Genomic DNA, 13,217 nt, shown 5'->3' on the forward strand with positions numbered 1-13,217 from the left:
AGGCATGAGTTATGCTTTTGCCCAATGTATCATGGCATGTGATATATGGAATGCAGGTTGCATATATGGCATTAAAAACAGCACAGCCCAGGGTATCAAAGTTTTGATAAACAAATTCATATAACTGTGCACAAGTAAAAAGGCACAAGAAATTGCACATGAGTAACTATGAGTGTGGGGTAACTTCCCACCAGTATCATGTACAATACAAATGGAGCAAATTCACTTGCACTTAAAAAGGTATACTTTTATTTCATGTGGTTCAGCATGACACCCATTCACACCATGCACAACATTCACCTCCCAAAACGTTGTGCAGGGTGTGAATTGGTGTCATGCTGAACCACATGAAATAAACATATACCTTTTTGTAATGCAAGTGAATTTGCACTTTTTGTATTGGAATATGCATAATGCCTGGTCAATGGTAGGGGTAAATTTACAAGCCTTACTTGCACCTTGTGTCAGTGCACCAGTGCATTGAAGTTTAAGAAAACACAGGTACACGCACTAATGACATTTAGCATGAATAAGTGTACTATTGCTCTTAGTGCAGTTCCTGCTGATGATTAATAGGGCCCTACCTAAAACTGATTTTTACTAACTTATTACAGTATAGGGATTCTATAACTCATCATTTAAAAATCAGTCTTTGGACTGTATCAAATAATTATAAAGATAGAAAATAGAAAATAATTAGAAAGATAGAAAAGACAGAAAATGAGTCATTACAATCACTGAAGCTTATGATTTTTTTTTAAATAAAATGAATTTATTTATGAATAAAAACATTACATTCACATGAATACTGTCCGAGGTAATTACACCTCAACAAAACAGTCTTTAGGCTGCATTTAAGACCATGGACATCATCCTTTTCTATAACTACTGCAACTAGTGCTCTATTTTCAGTCATATTTCTGTGCTGATATACTGTTACATTTCTTAATGACACTCAAACTCTAACCTTCTAATTGCTCAGGTCTCACTCAGTATTAATGGAGTTGACAGGAGTCTGGAATTTCGTTCCAAAGGACGTGACAAAGAGTATGTGAGCTGTACATTTGCTGGGCATGGGGTGTATTCTTTATTTGACAACGGATGGCACAAGATTGTACTAAGTGTGCAGGAGAAAATGGTGTCTGTTCACATCGACTGCAGCTTCATCTCCAGCAAACCCATTGAGCCCAGAGGGGCACTGGCCAGTGAAGGACACACCTTTATAGGTTTGGATGCAGCTAATGGTGTACCAGTTCATGTAAGTCCTTTAAAAAAATCTAAACTATTGCAGATGGACTATGATTTATAGATTAAAGTATTTATGGTAGGTTTTCTTTCTTCATTTTACATTTTGTTTCCAGTTTGATATTCAGAAGTTCCTTCTGTACTGTGATCCCCTAATGGCAATGCAAGAAGGGTGCTGTGAGATCCTACCATCTGGTGTAAGTTAAAATTACTTTTCCTTACATTGCATGTACTGATAAACCAGGACTTGACAAGCGATGGTTCCAGGTTTCAGTAACTGTTAATAAACTAATCAGAGCTGCATTAGTGGAATATCAGTTTGTAGGATAGATGGAAAGGAAATCAATTGTAATGCAACAATAAGAAAATGTCAGACTTTCTCATTTAAGACACTCTGGTAATGAAAATCTTAGCATTTCCCAAGGAGTCATATAGTCATAAACAGCAAAGAAAATTGTCTCATAAAAAGGTCAAGCAGAAATCTGAAGACTTTCTTCAGTTTATGTCTCCAAAGCAGAAATAAATTAAATCCTTTCTTTTTGCCTTACCCCTGAATAGTGCAACCCTGAGGCTCCCAAGACAAGAAGAAATGTGGAAGTGGCTGAAAGTGTACAGAATGCCAACCTTATTGACATACCTCATAAAACCAAGCAGCAAGGATACACTCGATGCTTCTGTCTGGAGGAGGCTTTGGAAAGAAGGGTAAGAAAATCACTCACAAATATGTTTAGCTCACCAATTGGTAAATATGTGGCTTTTCAACAAAGAAAATAACACTGAGACACTTGATGTAGCCATATCTATGGTTTCTTAAATTCCTGTTGTTTTTTTGATCAGTAGAATATAAATGCATAGTAGATGCTGTATAAAACATGAACATCAGAGAGATTAAGCTCACACAACAATATTCCTGATAGCATACAGGGAAATTAGTATGCAAAGCTGTGGGGTTTGGGATAACCCTTACCACCAACAAATTGATGCCCTTCCCAAAATTTGCCCTATGATCTCACATGCTTATTGGGGGTCCTACTGATAAAAATTCACCATCCCAGCACCCATAAATACCCCCCCGCGCGCCCTGTCGCACAGCACAGCTTGGTTTTTTTTATACAATTTTATCAGTTTAGTAAACTGTGTCAAATTTAGCGATGAGCAAATCTGTCCAGTTTCACGTCACCGAAAAATTTGCCAAATAGCAAAAAATGTAAAAATGCATTGAAGACAATGGGCTTTTTTGTGGCTACCGTGTGACTTTTTTTACCACACTTTTTTTTCACCCATTGGAGTCTATGGGTGTTTTTCTTTTTTGCAGTAAAACCTGGTGCAAAAATTCACTCATCACTTCTTTCGTCAACTTCTTTACTGATTGATTTGGGCATTCAAACAGAACCAAAGGGCCAACCAGTCATATAATCATAAAACTGACTTGTGAGAGGTTGGCAAACTTGATAGCATGCAAGTTTGCTTTTGCATTGCTATTAGTAGTTAGTATGGCAGCCAGTTACACACAAAAATATTTTCAGATCTTGTATGCCAGATTTTATACAGCTTTCAACCAGATCCTAAATACTTGATAAATTTGTTTGTGCTACATTTTATCCTTGTCTCCACGTGTATTTTTGGACATATTCCACCACTCTCTGCCCAGAAGGATTCCCACACCTTATTCCATATTCACGGAACCTCAGCTGCATATTCAGCCAACCCTGTGCTGAAGCTAATATGCTCACTTTGATAAATTCTTCAAAAAAAGAAAAGAATTAATTTCCAGCTGAGTGGTACAGAAAGAATGAGGCATAAACACGTTCCATTTCATTTTCAAACTGACTTGTTTCTGAATGTGCATTAACACTGTTTGGTGCAAGCTAAAATAATATCAAGTATACTTTATTTACTAAGCAGTAAGCAGTAGGAAGTACATCTTCAGATTTTCTTTTAGTGTATTGTAGATGTTCAAAGACACTTTACTATAGGTCTAATTTTTTTTTCATTTTCCTTTTTTGGGTTAGATCATTTGTCCTTCTATTCTGCCTTTCTGTAAAATGTAAAATCTTGTCTATAAAATTTGTCTTTGCAATCATTTTTTCTTAGCTTTATATCTTCATCTTACAGTCTGTGATTTAAATGGCTGCCTGTTTGCTAGAGAGAGTGGGACTCTAGTACCCAGATTGCATATTAAAATCCCAAGATTTGCATAACAGAACATTTAATAATTAAAAAACATTTTTGCAACAATGTCTACAATGCTGTGACAAAAGAAAATATAACCTGTGTGCCACAAAGTGTAAAACTCAATCAAACAGTGGTGTTCGTTTACATGTCTACAGGGTTCGTTTACATGTCTACAATGCCTACAACTAGGGCCAAGAAACGGTTACAAATGCAATCTAATCATAAACATTTTGCAAATATCACTTTTACTTTATCAAGTTGCTGATCTACTTTTGGACAACCCATGTGTAACAGTTTTTCCACAAATTGTTTTAATGAATATCCACATAGCTAAAAGTCTGTATGGTAATCCATAAAAGTATTGGAAGATGCCCAAAAATGCATTTTTTAAGCAAGAATAAACACAGAAAGAAGGAAGGAGGGGGTAAATGGGTTCACAAGACTTCCAAAACACAAGCCACAAACCTCAGAAGCAGGACTGGAAAGCAGTCTTTTCATTGGGTGACCCAATTCTATCCTTCTGCTGAGCAAGCAGGACTTACTCTGCTAAGCAACGAGTGGAAGAATCTGGCAAGCGAAGGAAAGGATTCAAGGAAGGGGGAAAGGCGAGTAAAAGATTCCTGGCAGCATTGCAGTCCTAGAAATACGAGCATGATTTAACACTACTGTGATTTGAAGTGCTCTGTAGCTGCATAAGCAAGGCAAGGTCCTATAAAAATATGAACGATTAGGGAAGGGGGTCGTAATCTTTCTCGGGGAATCCGTGTTACAAAAATCTAAAAATCTTTAAACTGAACGTATGGAGAATACTGCTGCATTAGTGCATTAGGCACTGCTCAGGATTTTACTAGGAGGGTTAAAATAAGCGCCAACTAATCTAAACATAATTAATAAATGGCTGGTGATGTGTGACAGCAAACAATATCCATCCTTACTTTCAGACTCTTCTATGTGATGAAGAAGAAAATGTTATAAAGAAAATCATCATTTCACTCTGCACTGAATCTTCTAATGTTCATATTTTCCATAAATTATTTCAAACGCTGGTTTCCATTTTGCTAAAAATTTCTGAAAATATACCAGGCAGACAAAAGTCAGGTTAAAAAGTAAAAATGCATTTTGGTACTTGTTGTTTAGGATAGGATTTTTTCCCTGCATGACTCCTGCTACTTTTTCTGACTCTTACTGCCAGATTATGGTGTTGACTTGCCTTGGCATCTCCTTTGTTCCCTTGGATTTATACTCCCATCTAAACAAGGAAATCTATATTTTGCTATGTCTAAAATTGACTTAGCTAGTGTTAAAAGATCTATTGCAGGCATTTTGTAAAGTAGAATACTATATTGGAATTGCATTTTATATACTTAGCTAGCTCCCAGGCTATGAGTACGATAACATGAGAGCACACAAGACTTTCTGTAATTCTAATCCTGTTTGCAGTTGTGGGGGCTGCTTCCTGATTTTCGCATCTTTGGTCAGGATAAAAGTGGGGTGGTAATTAGTTTTATTTTAAAAATATCAAAAGTTAGATATTTTTCAATGTCAGTGTTTATAGACTAATGGCTAGTGATGTGTGCTTTGAATGTGAATGTGATTTTCTCTCAGTATTGTACATTTTACTACTAGTATTCCCCTAGCTGCGGGAAGGCATCAAATCATTATTTTGTTACTCTTTGTAAGATCCAGCACAGAGTACAAAATAAATTATGTGATGCCAAAGATGCCCAGACTTATGCAGGCATAAGCCATTTATCCCCTTTCTCCATTGAGAAAGATAACTGCTTGTAACTAAACTTTGGGCTATAACGCAAATAAAATGTTTCCCTTTTTCAAATATATATATATATATAATTCTGTACATATGTAAAACAAATAGAACCTCAGCACTCCCCCAAAGGAAAAAAACATTTGGCCTGTGCACAAGTAAAATAATGTGCGGACAATAATAGCAAGACTTTCGTTTTTATGTAATATAGCAATTGTGTTATATTTTACTTGTTTTTGTTATGGTAACCAAGTGGGTTTTTATCATTAATATTATTATATTATCCTTTATTTGTAATTTTGGCACAATTCAGCACTGGGGAGGGTTAGTAAGGAGTTATGTTCTATATATATAAGTTATTATATAGTCCCTGAGGAAGGCTATCCAGCATAGCTACAATGTTATGCGGCCCGCGACCCCCCTCTGTGTGGCCCCCCACCTGTCTGGCTGCTTTGATGGCTTACTCTTGTGTAAGCTTTAAATGGTATCAGTACTGTGATTAACTGCCCCCCCCCTGCATGGTTCTCACCTCAGATTCAGGCTGTAATCAGGCTGTATTGTTTAAATATGTAATTCCCTGTGTTGTTCACACCTTTTAATCTCTGCATTGAACACCCCCTGCAGTGTTCACACCTCAGGCTCAGGCTGTAATCACCCCCATTGTTCCCCTGTTCACACCTCAGGAGCAGTAGAAACCCACAAATAATCCCTGCACACTACAAAAAGAACATATACTGAGGTGGTACTGCAATTAAAAAGTTTTTTAATATATAGTTATTGTGCAGACAGTAGGAGCAGTGCCAGCATTGTGTCACTGTAGGCTGCCTGTGTGTGCCATACACACAGGCATCATAGGGCAAGCAGAGTATGGCACACACAGGCAGGGTAGGGAAGGCAGAGTATGGCAAACACAGGCAGAGTATGGCACACACAGGCCAAGTATGGCACAAACCAGCCAAGAATGGCAAACACAGTTAGGGAAGGCAGAGTATGGCACACACAGGGTAGGGGAAGGCAGAGTATGGCACACACAGGCCAAGTATTGCACAAACCAGCCAAGTATGGCACACAGGCAGGGTAGGGAAGGCAGAGTATGGCACACACAGGCAGGGTAGGGAAGGCAGAGTATGGCACACACAGGCAGGGTAGGGAAGGCAGAGTATGGCACACACAGGCAGGGTAGGGCAGGCAGAGTATGGCACACACAGGCAGGGTAGGGCAGGCAGAGTATGGCACACACAGGCCAAGTATTGCACAAACCAGCCAAGTATGGCACACAGGCAGGGTAGGGAAGGCAGAGTATGGCACACACAGGCAGGGTAGGGAAGGCAGAGTATGGCACACACAGGCAGGGTAGGGAAGGCAGAGTATGGCACACACAGGCAGGGTAGGGCAGGCAGAGTATGGCAGGTTTTTGCTGTACTACAACCATTAATATGGGTATGGTCATGTGATAACATGGGTGTGGTTTCAAGTGGGTGCGGTTTCAAAAAGGGGAGTGGTCAAAACTGGCTTCCATTATCGGCCCTCCACCACGTAGGTCGGAAAAATTCCGGCCCTCGGTACAACAGAAGTTGGACAGCACTGTTCTATAGTATAAGCACTGTATAGTGCAATACAAATTTTTAACCAAAACTTGTGTTAGAGTGTTTAGGATATCAGCTGTGACTTTCATCAGAGAAAACAGTTTGCGCTAAATTATAGATTTTGGGGGTGAACTGGGGACTGGGTGCAGGGTGGGGGAGCTGTTTGGCCTTTGGGCGTCTGTTATCTCTAGCAACTAATTAACAATTAGTAATACATATAAAAGCAAATATCTTTTGCACTTTTACACTGTAAAGTGAGAAATTACTGTATTTTTCTTGCCCCTTTATATATGCATAATGTTCTTTAGAAAATATACACATTTACAGTGCTTGTAGCTCTGCTATAAATACACATTTAGTTATTTAATTTGGCTGTGTGAATTGGGACATCAAATTGAACCAGAAAAAATGACCTGAAGAAGTCTTTTATAGTGTGAGAATGGAAAGACCAATGTCTACCTCTCCAGAATACACTCTATTCATATACTGTGAGCTGTAGTATCATTTTTTCCACTCGAGTTCTTGGCTGGGAGTATGAAGTAGGGAAACAAAAAGTGGAAAAAAGCTTTCCAGAGCCAAAGCAAGGAGAGGAAATGTCCTACTCCTGATGTTTGAGTAGGCTTCCAGGAACATAAGAGAAGAATGGACATTTTGTTCTTAGTGTGTGGGCAGATCTCATTTCCTAACTAAGCTGGAATATAACAAAGAAATGAACATATAATACCATTTTAACTTTGCCAGAAGAAACAAGAATTACATAATGCCCAGAAGTGAAACTATCCTTTACCGGCAACTAACTGCTTTGGCCACTGTTAATATTCTTCAGCTACAAACTACACTGCCTTTTCTAAAACAATGCATTGTACAAACAGTTGTAGTTCACATATGAAAATCTTTTCTTTGCAACATCCATTTGAATATCACAACCCATTGTCAATCCTGACTCAATTACCTGTCCCATTTAATAAAGCCCTACCTTCTTGCATTTGCTGTGAGAAGCCAAGTGCAGCCATATGTAGAGATAACTTTATGTTCCTTAGAAGATCCTTGTTCTGCCATTAACCTCTGTATACTTGGTACAGATAGGTGGGGGCTCTGTTTTGCAATGATACATGATTACTTTTTTATTTCTAGGGTGGAAAAGTGTCTTCTGGAATGCCTATTGAGTTGCCTGCAGAGGTGAGTTTTTAGAGGCAATTGGAAATAAGACTTTCTTTATCCATTATAATATTTATATTTCCACAACAGGTCTTTAAAGTGGGGTGGTGGGATATTGTGTGTGTTTTAATTTTGTCACTGCTTTGTGTTTATTACTCTTTCATGTTAGAATAACCCAAATAGTCACTGTTGTGTAAGATGGATACATGACATATTACTATTGGCTGTCAAACTGTCATCATATGTTGTTGTCGTTTTAGTTATTACATTGGAGATAACCCTACTTCCTTAGCTCCAAAAAAGAAATTAGTCACCTGCAATAGATCTCTGCTACTGCTGGTGACTCTTTGAAATGCCTTTCAACCGGCAACAAAGACCTATGAGTCTCTTAGGTATTCCAAAGTCATGCAAAGTTGCCTGTAGTGATGAACAAATTTTTTTGCCAGGCATGGATTCACAGTGAATTTCCGCATTTTGCGAAAAATTAATTGCGCATGGAAAAATTTGTCGCACATGGAAAAATTTGTTGCGGCCGAGTCTAAATTGGGCGCACTCACATCAAAATTGGGGGCATTCATGTCAACGTGGGATTCGAGCCCACCACAGAAAATATCACCCACTTTCTATTTATTCAGGTTTTTTTAGTAGTGTATTTTTTCAAATGGTGAGCTCTAACTTTCACCTATTGATAAATAAACTTCTAAAAATACTGTAGGAATGAATAGAAAGTGGGTGAATTTTTCTGCTGGTAGCTTGAATCTCATATTTTAATAAATCTGCCCCTTAATATTTTCTTTGGTTTTAAGTTTATTTGCAAATGTAATGGCTGTTGAAAGCAGTTTCTGGCTGGTTGTTTACATTTTCTGCACCACTGCTTCTGACTTTTGATACAATATAGCAGAATCCAGCTAATTAATAGACTTGGAAGATAACCACTATATTCTCTGACATTTAATCAGACCCAAATAACAGAAAGGGATAAACAGATACTTCTTTCAGTTGCAATTACATTTTCAAACTATTTTATAACTATTGAACATTTTTGATAAATTTTGATACATTTCTGATAAAATTGCTTTAAATTGCATTTTCCATTATGCAAACCAATTTCTGGGTGTAGGCCCCTTTCAGTAGTTGGGGTTATGGTTATTCTAGTTCATGTATATTACTTAGCAATTTCTTCACCTATAAGTACAGGCATGGGATATGTTATCTGGAAGTTTCAAGTAGGAAAGAGACACACCTTCATGCCAGCAAATTCCGGCATTGGGCATTGCAAGTGATATCATCCTACCTCTATCAGAACAATTGACTTAAAGTATTTAAGTGCTGAATGTTAGAAGTAATACCCGTATTTCTCTGTGCTGCTGGGCACTTCAGGGTTAGGTCAAATGTTTTGCTGAGGGAAGGCTGCAATAAGTCAAAGCTGACTCATACAGCCTGTCTAGTATTAAAGCTGTTTACGTGCCTCCAGACATTTACAGAGTGCTGTGCATTCCTGTGCAAGGAATCGGTCCATATTCGAAAACAATATAGAGGTTTTTTTTAAATAATACACAAATGCCAACTTTTAAATACATTAAATTAGATATAAACATTAACAATATTTACATGCAAGAAGCACATAATAGATTACCTTTAAAATGGATGTCACAGTCAACCATGAGACCAAATAATGAATACATTTTTAAGAGATTCTTTTACTGATACAGAAAAGCACCAGTAAACTGGCCACGCTCCATTTTACAGGCCCACTAATTGTTAAAAATATAAATATTGGGATGTTGGATAACAATTACCATTAAAATGTCTTTGACAGAAATATAGCAGAAGGGTTCGTTTGTTCAGTTATGACATTTGTCTGGGTGCCTGCTTGTGCAGACAGTGTATTTGTTTCTTGGGTTTTTCAGTAACTTATGCTACTCATGTGGTCTTCCATTTTATTCTTTCACCCCAGTGATGTAACCAAACACATACCTTGGGTTAAAGGCATTTCCAGTTATAAACTGCTCCCCATTACTATATCTAGTGGTATGTACCTTTACTGTGTGTGTTTTTCAAAGCCCACTATACCTCTAAGCAAAAGCCCATTTAGCACAGTGTTGCTGTAGACTGACCATTGAGCCATGACACTTACACAAAGGGGCACATTTACTAATCCACGAACGTCCGAAAAGCGTCCCAATGCGTTTTTTTCGTAATGATCGGTATTTTGCGACTTTTTTGAGCGCTCAATACGAAAAAGTCGCGACAATTTGCGAAAGTCGTAATGGCTATGAAAAAGTCGCGACAATTCACGAAAGTCATAATGACTATGAAAAAGTCGCGACAATTCACAAAATTTGTAATGGCTATGAAAAAGTCGTGACAATTCATGAAATTTTTAATGGCTATGAAAAAGTTGCGACAATTCGCGCAAGTCATAACGGCTAAGAAAAAGTCGCCAAAATATCCGAAAAAGTCGCACAATGTTCGTTTTCCAATCCGAATTTTTCCCATTCAGATTCGTGGATTAGTAAATCAGCCCCAAAGAGTTGGTTAAAGCACATTTATTTGTAGGCTCCCTAAAATCAAGTTCCACTTAACTATGTCCATTGTATTTGATTCTTCTACAGTGTGCATCATGCGCCTTCCAGCTCCCTGAGAGAAATGTGAGTATATCTAATGATCCTCAGCATCATACACACCAACCAGGAAGTGCTTAAAAAAAGAGAGAGAGCACACAAGGGAGAACTCCCATAGCGTATCACCAATAATATGATTACACGATGTTAAGGATCAATTTTCAAAAGATACAATCCTGCTTTAAAGCTTTTAATGATGAATTAATAGTTAAAACAGATGTCTACTCACAGTACAGAGGTAAAAGTATCAAAATGGGCTCTGCCTCACAAGGGGTTGCTGCAGGCTTTGTTGTATAAGATCCCACATTAAAGAATAATCCCCCTGGGCCTCTAATTAAGTTCCTAGGGGGTTGCCAAATAAGGATTGTGATTGACTATTTTGTAGCTCCATGTGGACCGCCAGCATTCAGATGCCACCATTTTGTATTAGAGTGGTGGTTTTAGAGTAATTATTTAAATACACAATTTTTTGAGCTAAAAGGTTTAAGTTGAGGAAAAAATAAGAACGTTAATAAATATGACATATAGGGAGAAATTTATCATGCTCGTGTGACATTTACTGAAAATTGAATTGAGGGGCTCAGTAATTGTGGAAGTTGAAGTTCTGCAAAATCTGTAGAATATATTTTAGAATAAAGAAAAATAGAGGACTTGGAACTGGCTCAGACTTGTATAGTCAAGTGACAATATGAGATTGTGAGATGATGATCTATATGTGCGTAACAAGCCTGCCCAAAATAACTTCTTAGATGGGGAATGAAAGGTTTCATGCTATAAATAGCTCTGCTGCTGTAATAAGGGTAGGGAGAATATCAGAAATAAAGCACAAGCGACTTTTTACCAGGTGTACTGAGGTGCTGTGCAGTACAAATTATACAGTGTGATGCAGGCACGGGCAGGCAGTTTATCAGTTCTCTAAATTTAGGGTAATTTCTTCATTCCTATCCCCTAAGGCAAACTGTTCTAAAAACGCTCCAGACATCTCCTGGTAGCACATTATTAATGACTGATGAATACATTGGATCTGCAGCAAAGGCAGATCAGTCAGTGGTTTAACTAATGATCTGATTTCATTAGAGGAGATCATGTCTGAACAGGAGAGATAAAGTTCCCCTCTCTATTACAGCAGATAGCATTGTTTTGGCAGACTGTATACGTGACATATTCATATAAAGAAACAGTTAACAACTCATACCTACACTGTACTTGGAAAAATAATTCTCTCTCTGTCTTCTGACAGGTCACAGTGGGACCTCCTGGCCCCAGGGTAAGTGTCTGAGATATATGTGTGTGTGTGTGTGTGTGTGTAATTTCTAGTCTAACCTCAAAGCTACTAGTATATTCCAGGAAGATATCATCATATTTATATTAGAAAATGTGTCCCTTAGGCTTTATATTAGTAGCAGCAATGCATAGTGAGAAGTACAAAGACGTTAGTGAGAAGTACAAGACATTTGTATGCTACATTTTGTATGCTAGATTGTATACACCATGTACAACTGCATTGCCAATTGTGAATGCGCAACAATGCACACTAATGCACAAAAATGTACACTAACTAAACATATTACCTGCCCTTATGTATGTTAGTGCCAAGTGCTATTGCACCTGCCCAATCTGTTCTGAAGAGCTGCGCTATACAATTCTATTTATGCCGGGGAACCTGGAAAGGTAGCAGTCATTCCAGGGTTCTTACTGCAGGCTCTGGCAACACTTTCATGCATAAAGAATCAGGTGAGGGTGTCATTTTAACACCATCACCACAAAGGGAGCAATCCCCCCGTCTAGCATTTTAAAACAAATGTATCAAAATGTCCAAGCACAATTGTGTCCTGAACAAAGGATCTCAGTGATCAAACCAAATGAACTGAATTGAGACTTAAACAACTTGAGCGTGTGAGTTTCATGGTCAATATTTTACATTTTACTTACAAAAAATATTCAGATTGTTTGTATGATTGTAGTATTTGGAATTTTACCTTCACCTTACAGTAAATATCACTTGGCTGTTGTCCTTGTACTTAATATGCCCCTATAAAAGCCTTTTTATTTTTATCCCCAGTTTTTCATTTCAAAACAAGTTAAGGCTATCTGATTTGTGTCAATGTGTACGATTGCTTACTGCCATATGTAGTGTTGCTTAAAACTCCTAGGGAAGGGGGTACAGATTCCAGCTGCACATATGCAAGTTTATGTGCATATCTCTGCATGATGCCACATTAGTGCATGTACTCCTTATACCTTATATAACGCCAACATATTTATATTAGTATGGGGTGGACAAAATAGTAATCCTAATATAGACAACTTAGAATTATGAAAGTAATGCACAATTAAAATTCGCACCAGTTGGTTTATCAGATGGATAAAAATTTTATTCAGCACAATGCAATGGGACCTAGTGATCCCACCACGCAGGGTTTCCAAGGTTCACATACAGTTGTTTATTCTTTTATTAAAAAAAAAAAATACATTGTAGATATAAATATCTTTATGGTGTTGTTGTCAGACCAATGACTTAAAGGAGGACTAATCCCTAAAAATTAATATGACTACAAATTCCATATTTTATATACTAAACTTATGCACAAGCCTAAAGTTTCAGTAACCCTATAGCAGCAATGATCCTGGACTTCAAACTTGTCAAAGGGGGTCACCATCTTG

At 37.8% G+C, this 13,217-nt stretch overlaps 1 protein-coding gene across 7 annotated transcripts in view; it reads left to right on the forward strand.

Moving 5' to 3' along the window:
- The window catches only part of col16a1 (collagen, type XVI, alpha 1), a 97,333-nt gene that overhangs the window by 12,001 nt on the left and 72,115 nt on the right, over positions 1–13,217 (forward strand). For all 7 annotated transcript variants that reach the window (XM_031896915.1, XM_031896916.1, XM_031896918.1 and 4 more), the window contains exons 6-11: positions 983–1,258; positions 1,362–1,442; positions 1,804–1,947; positions 7,906–7,950; positions 10,545–10,580; positions 11,794–11,820. In XM_031896915.1, coding sequence (XP_031752775.1) covers positions 983–1,258; positions 1,362–1,442; positions 1,804–1,947; positions 7,906–7,950; positions 10,545–10,580; positions 11,794–11,820 — 609 coding nt within the window. The remainder of the gene's footprint in view (positions 1–982; positions 1,259–1,361; positions 1,443–1,803; positions 1,948–7,905; positions 7,951–10,544; positions 10,581–11,793; positions 11,821–13,217) is intronic.

Source organism: Xenopus tropicalis, chromosome 2, assembly GCF_000004195.4.
Source record: "Xenopus tropicalis strain Nigerian chromosome 2, UCB_Xtro_10.0, whole genome shotgun sequence".
NCBI classification, from domain to species: Eukaryota; Metazoa; Chordata; class Amphibia; order Anura; family Pipidae; genus Xenopus; species Xenopus tropicalis.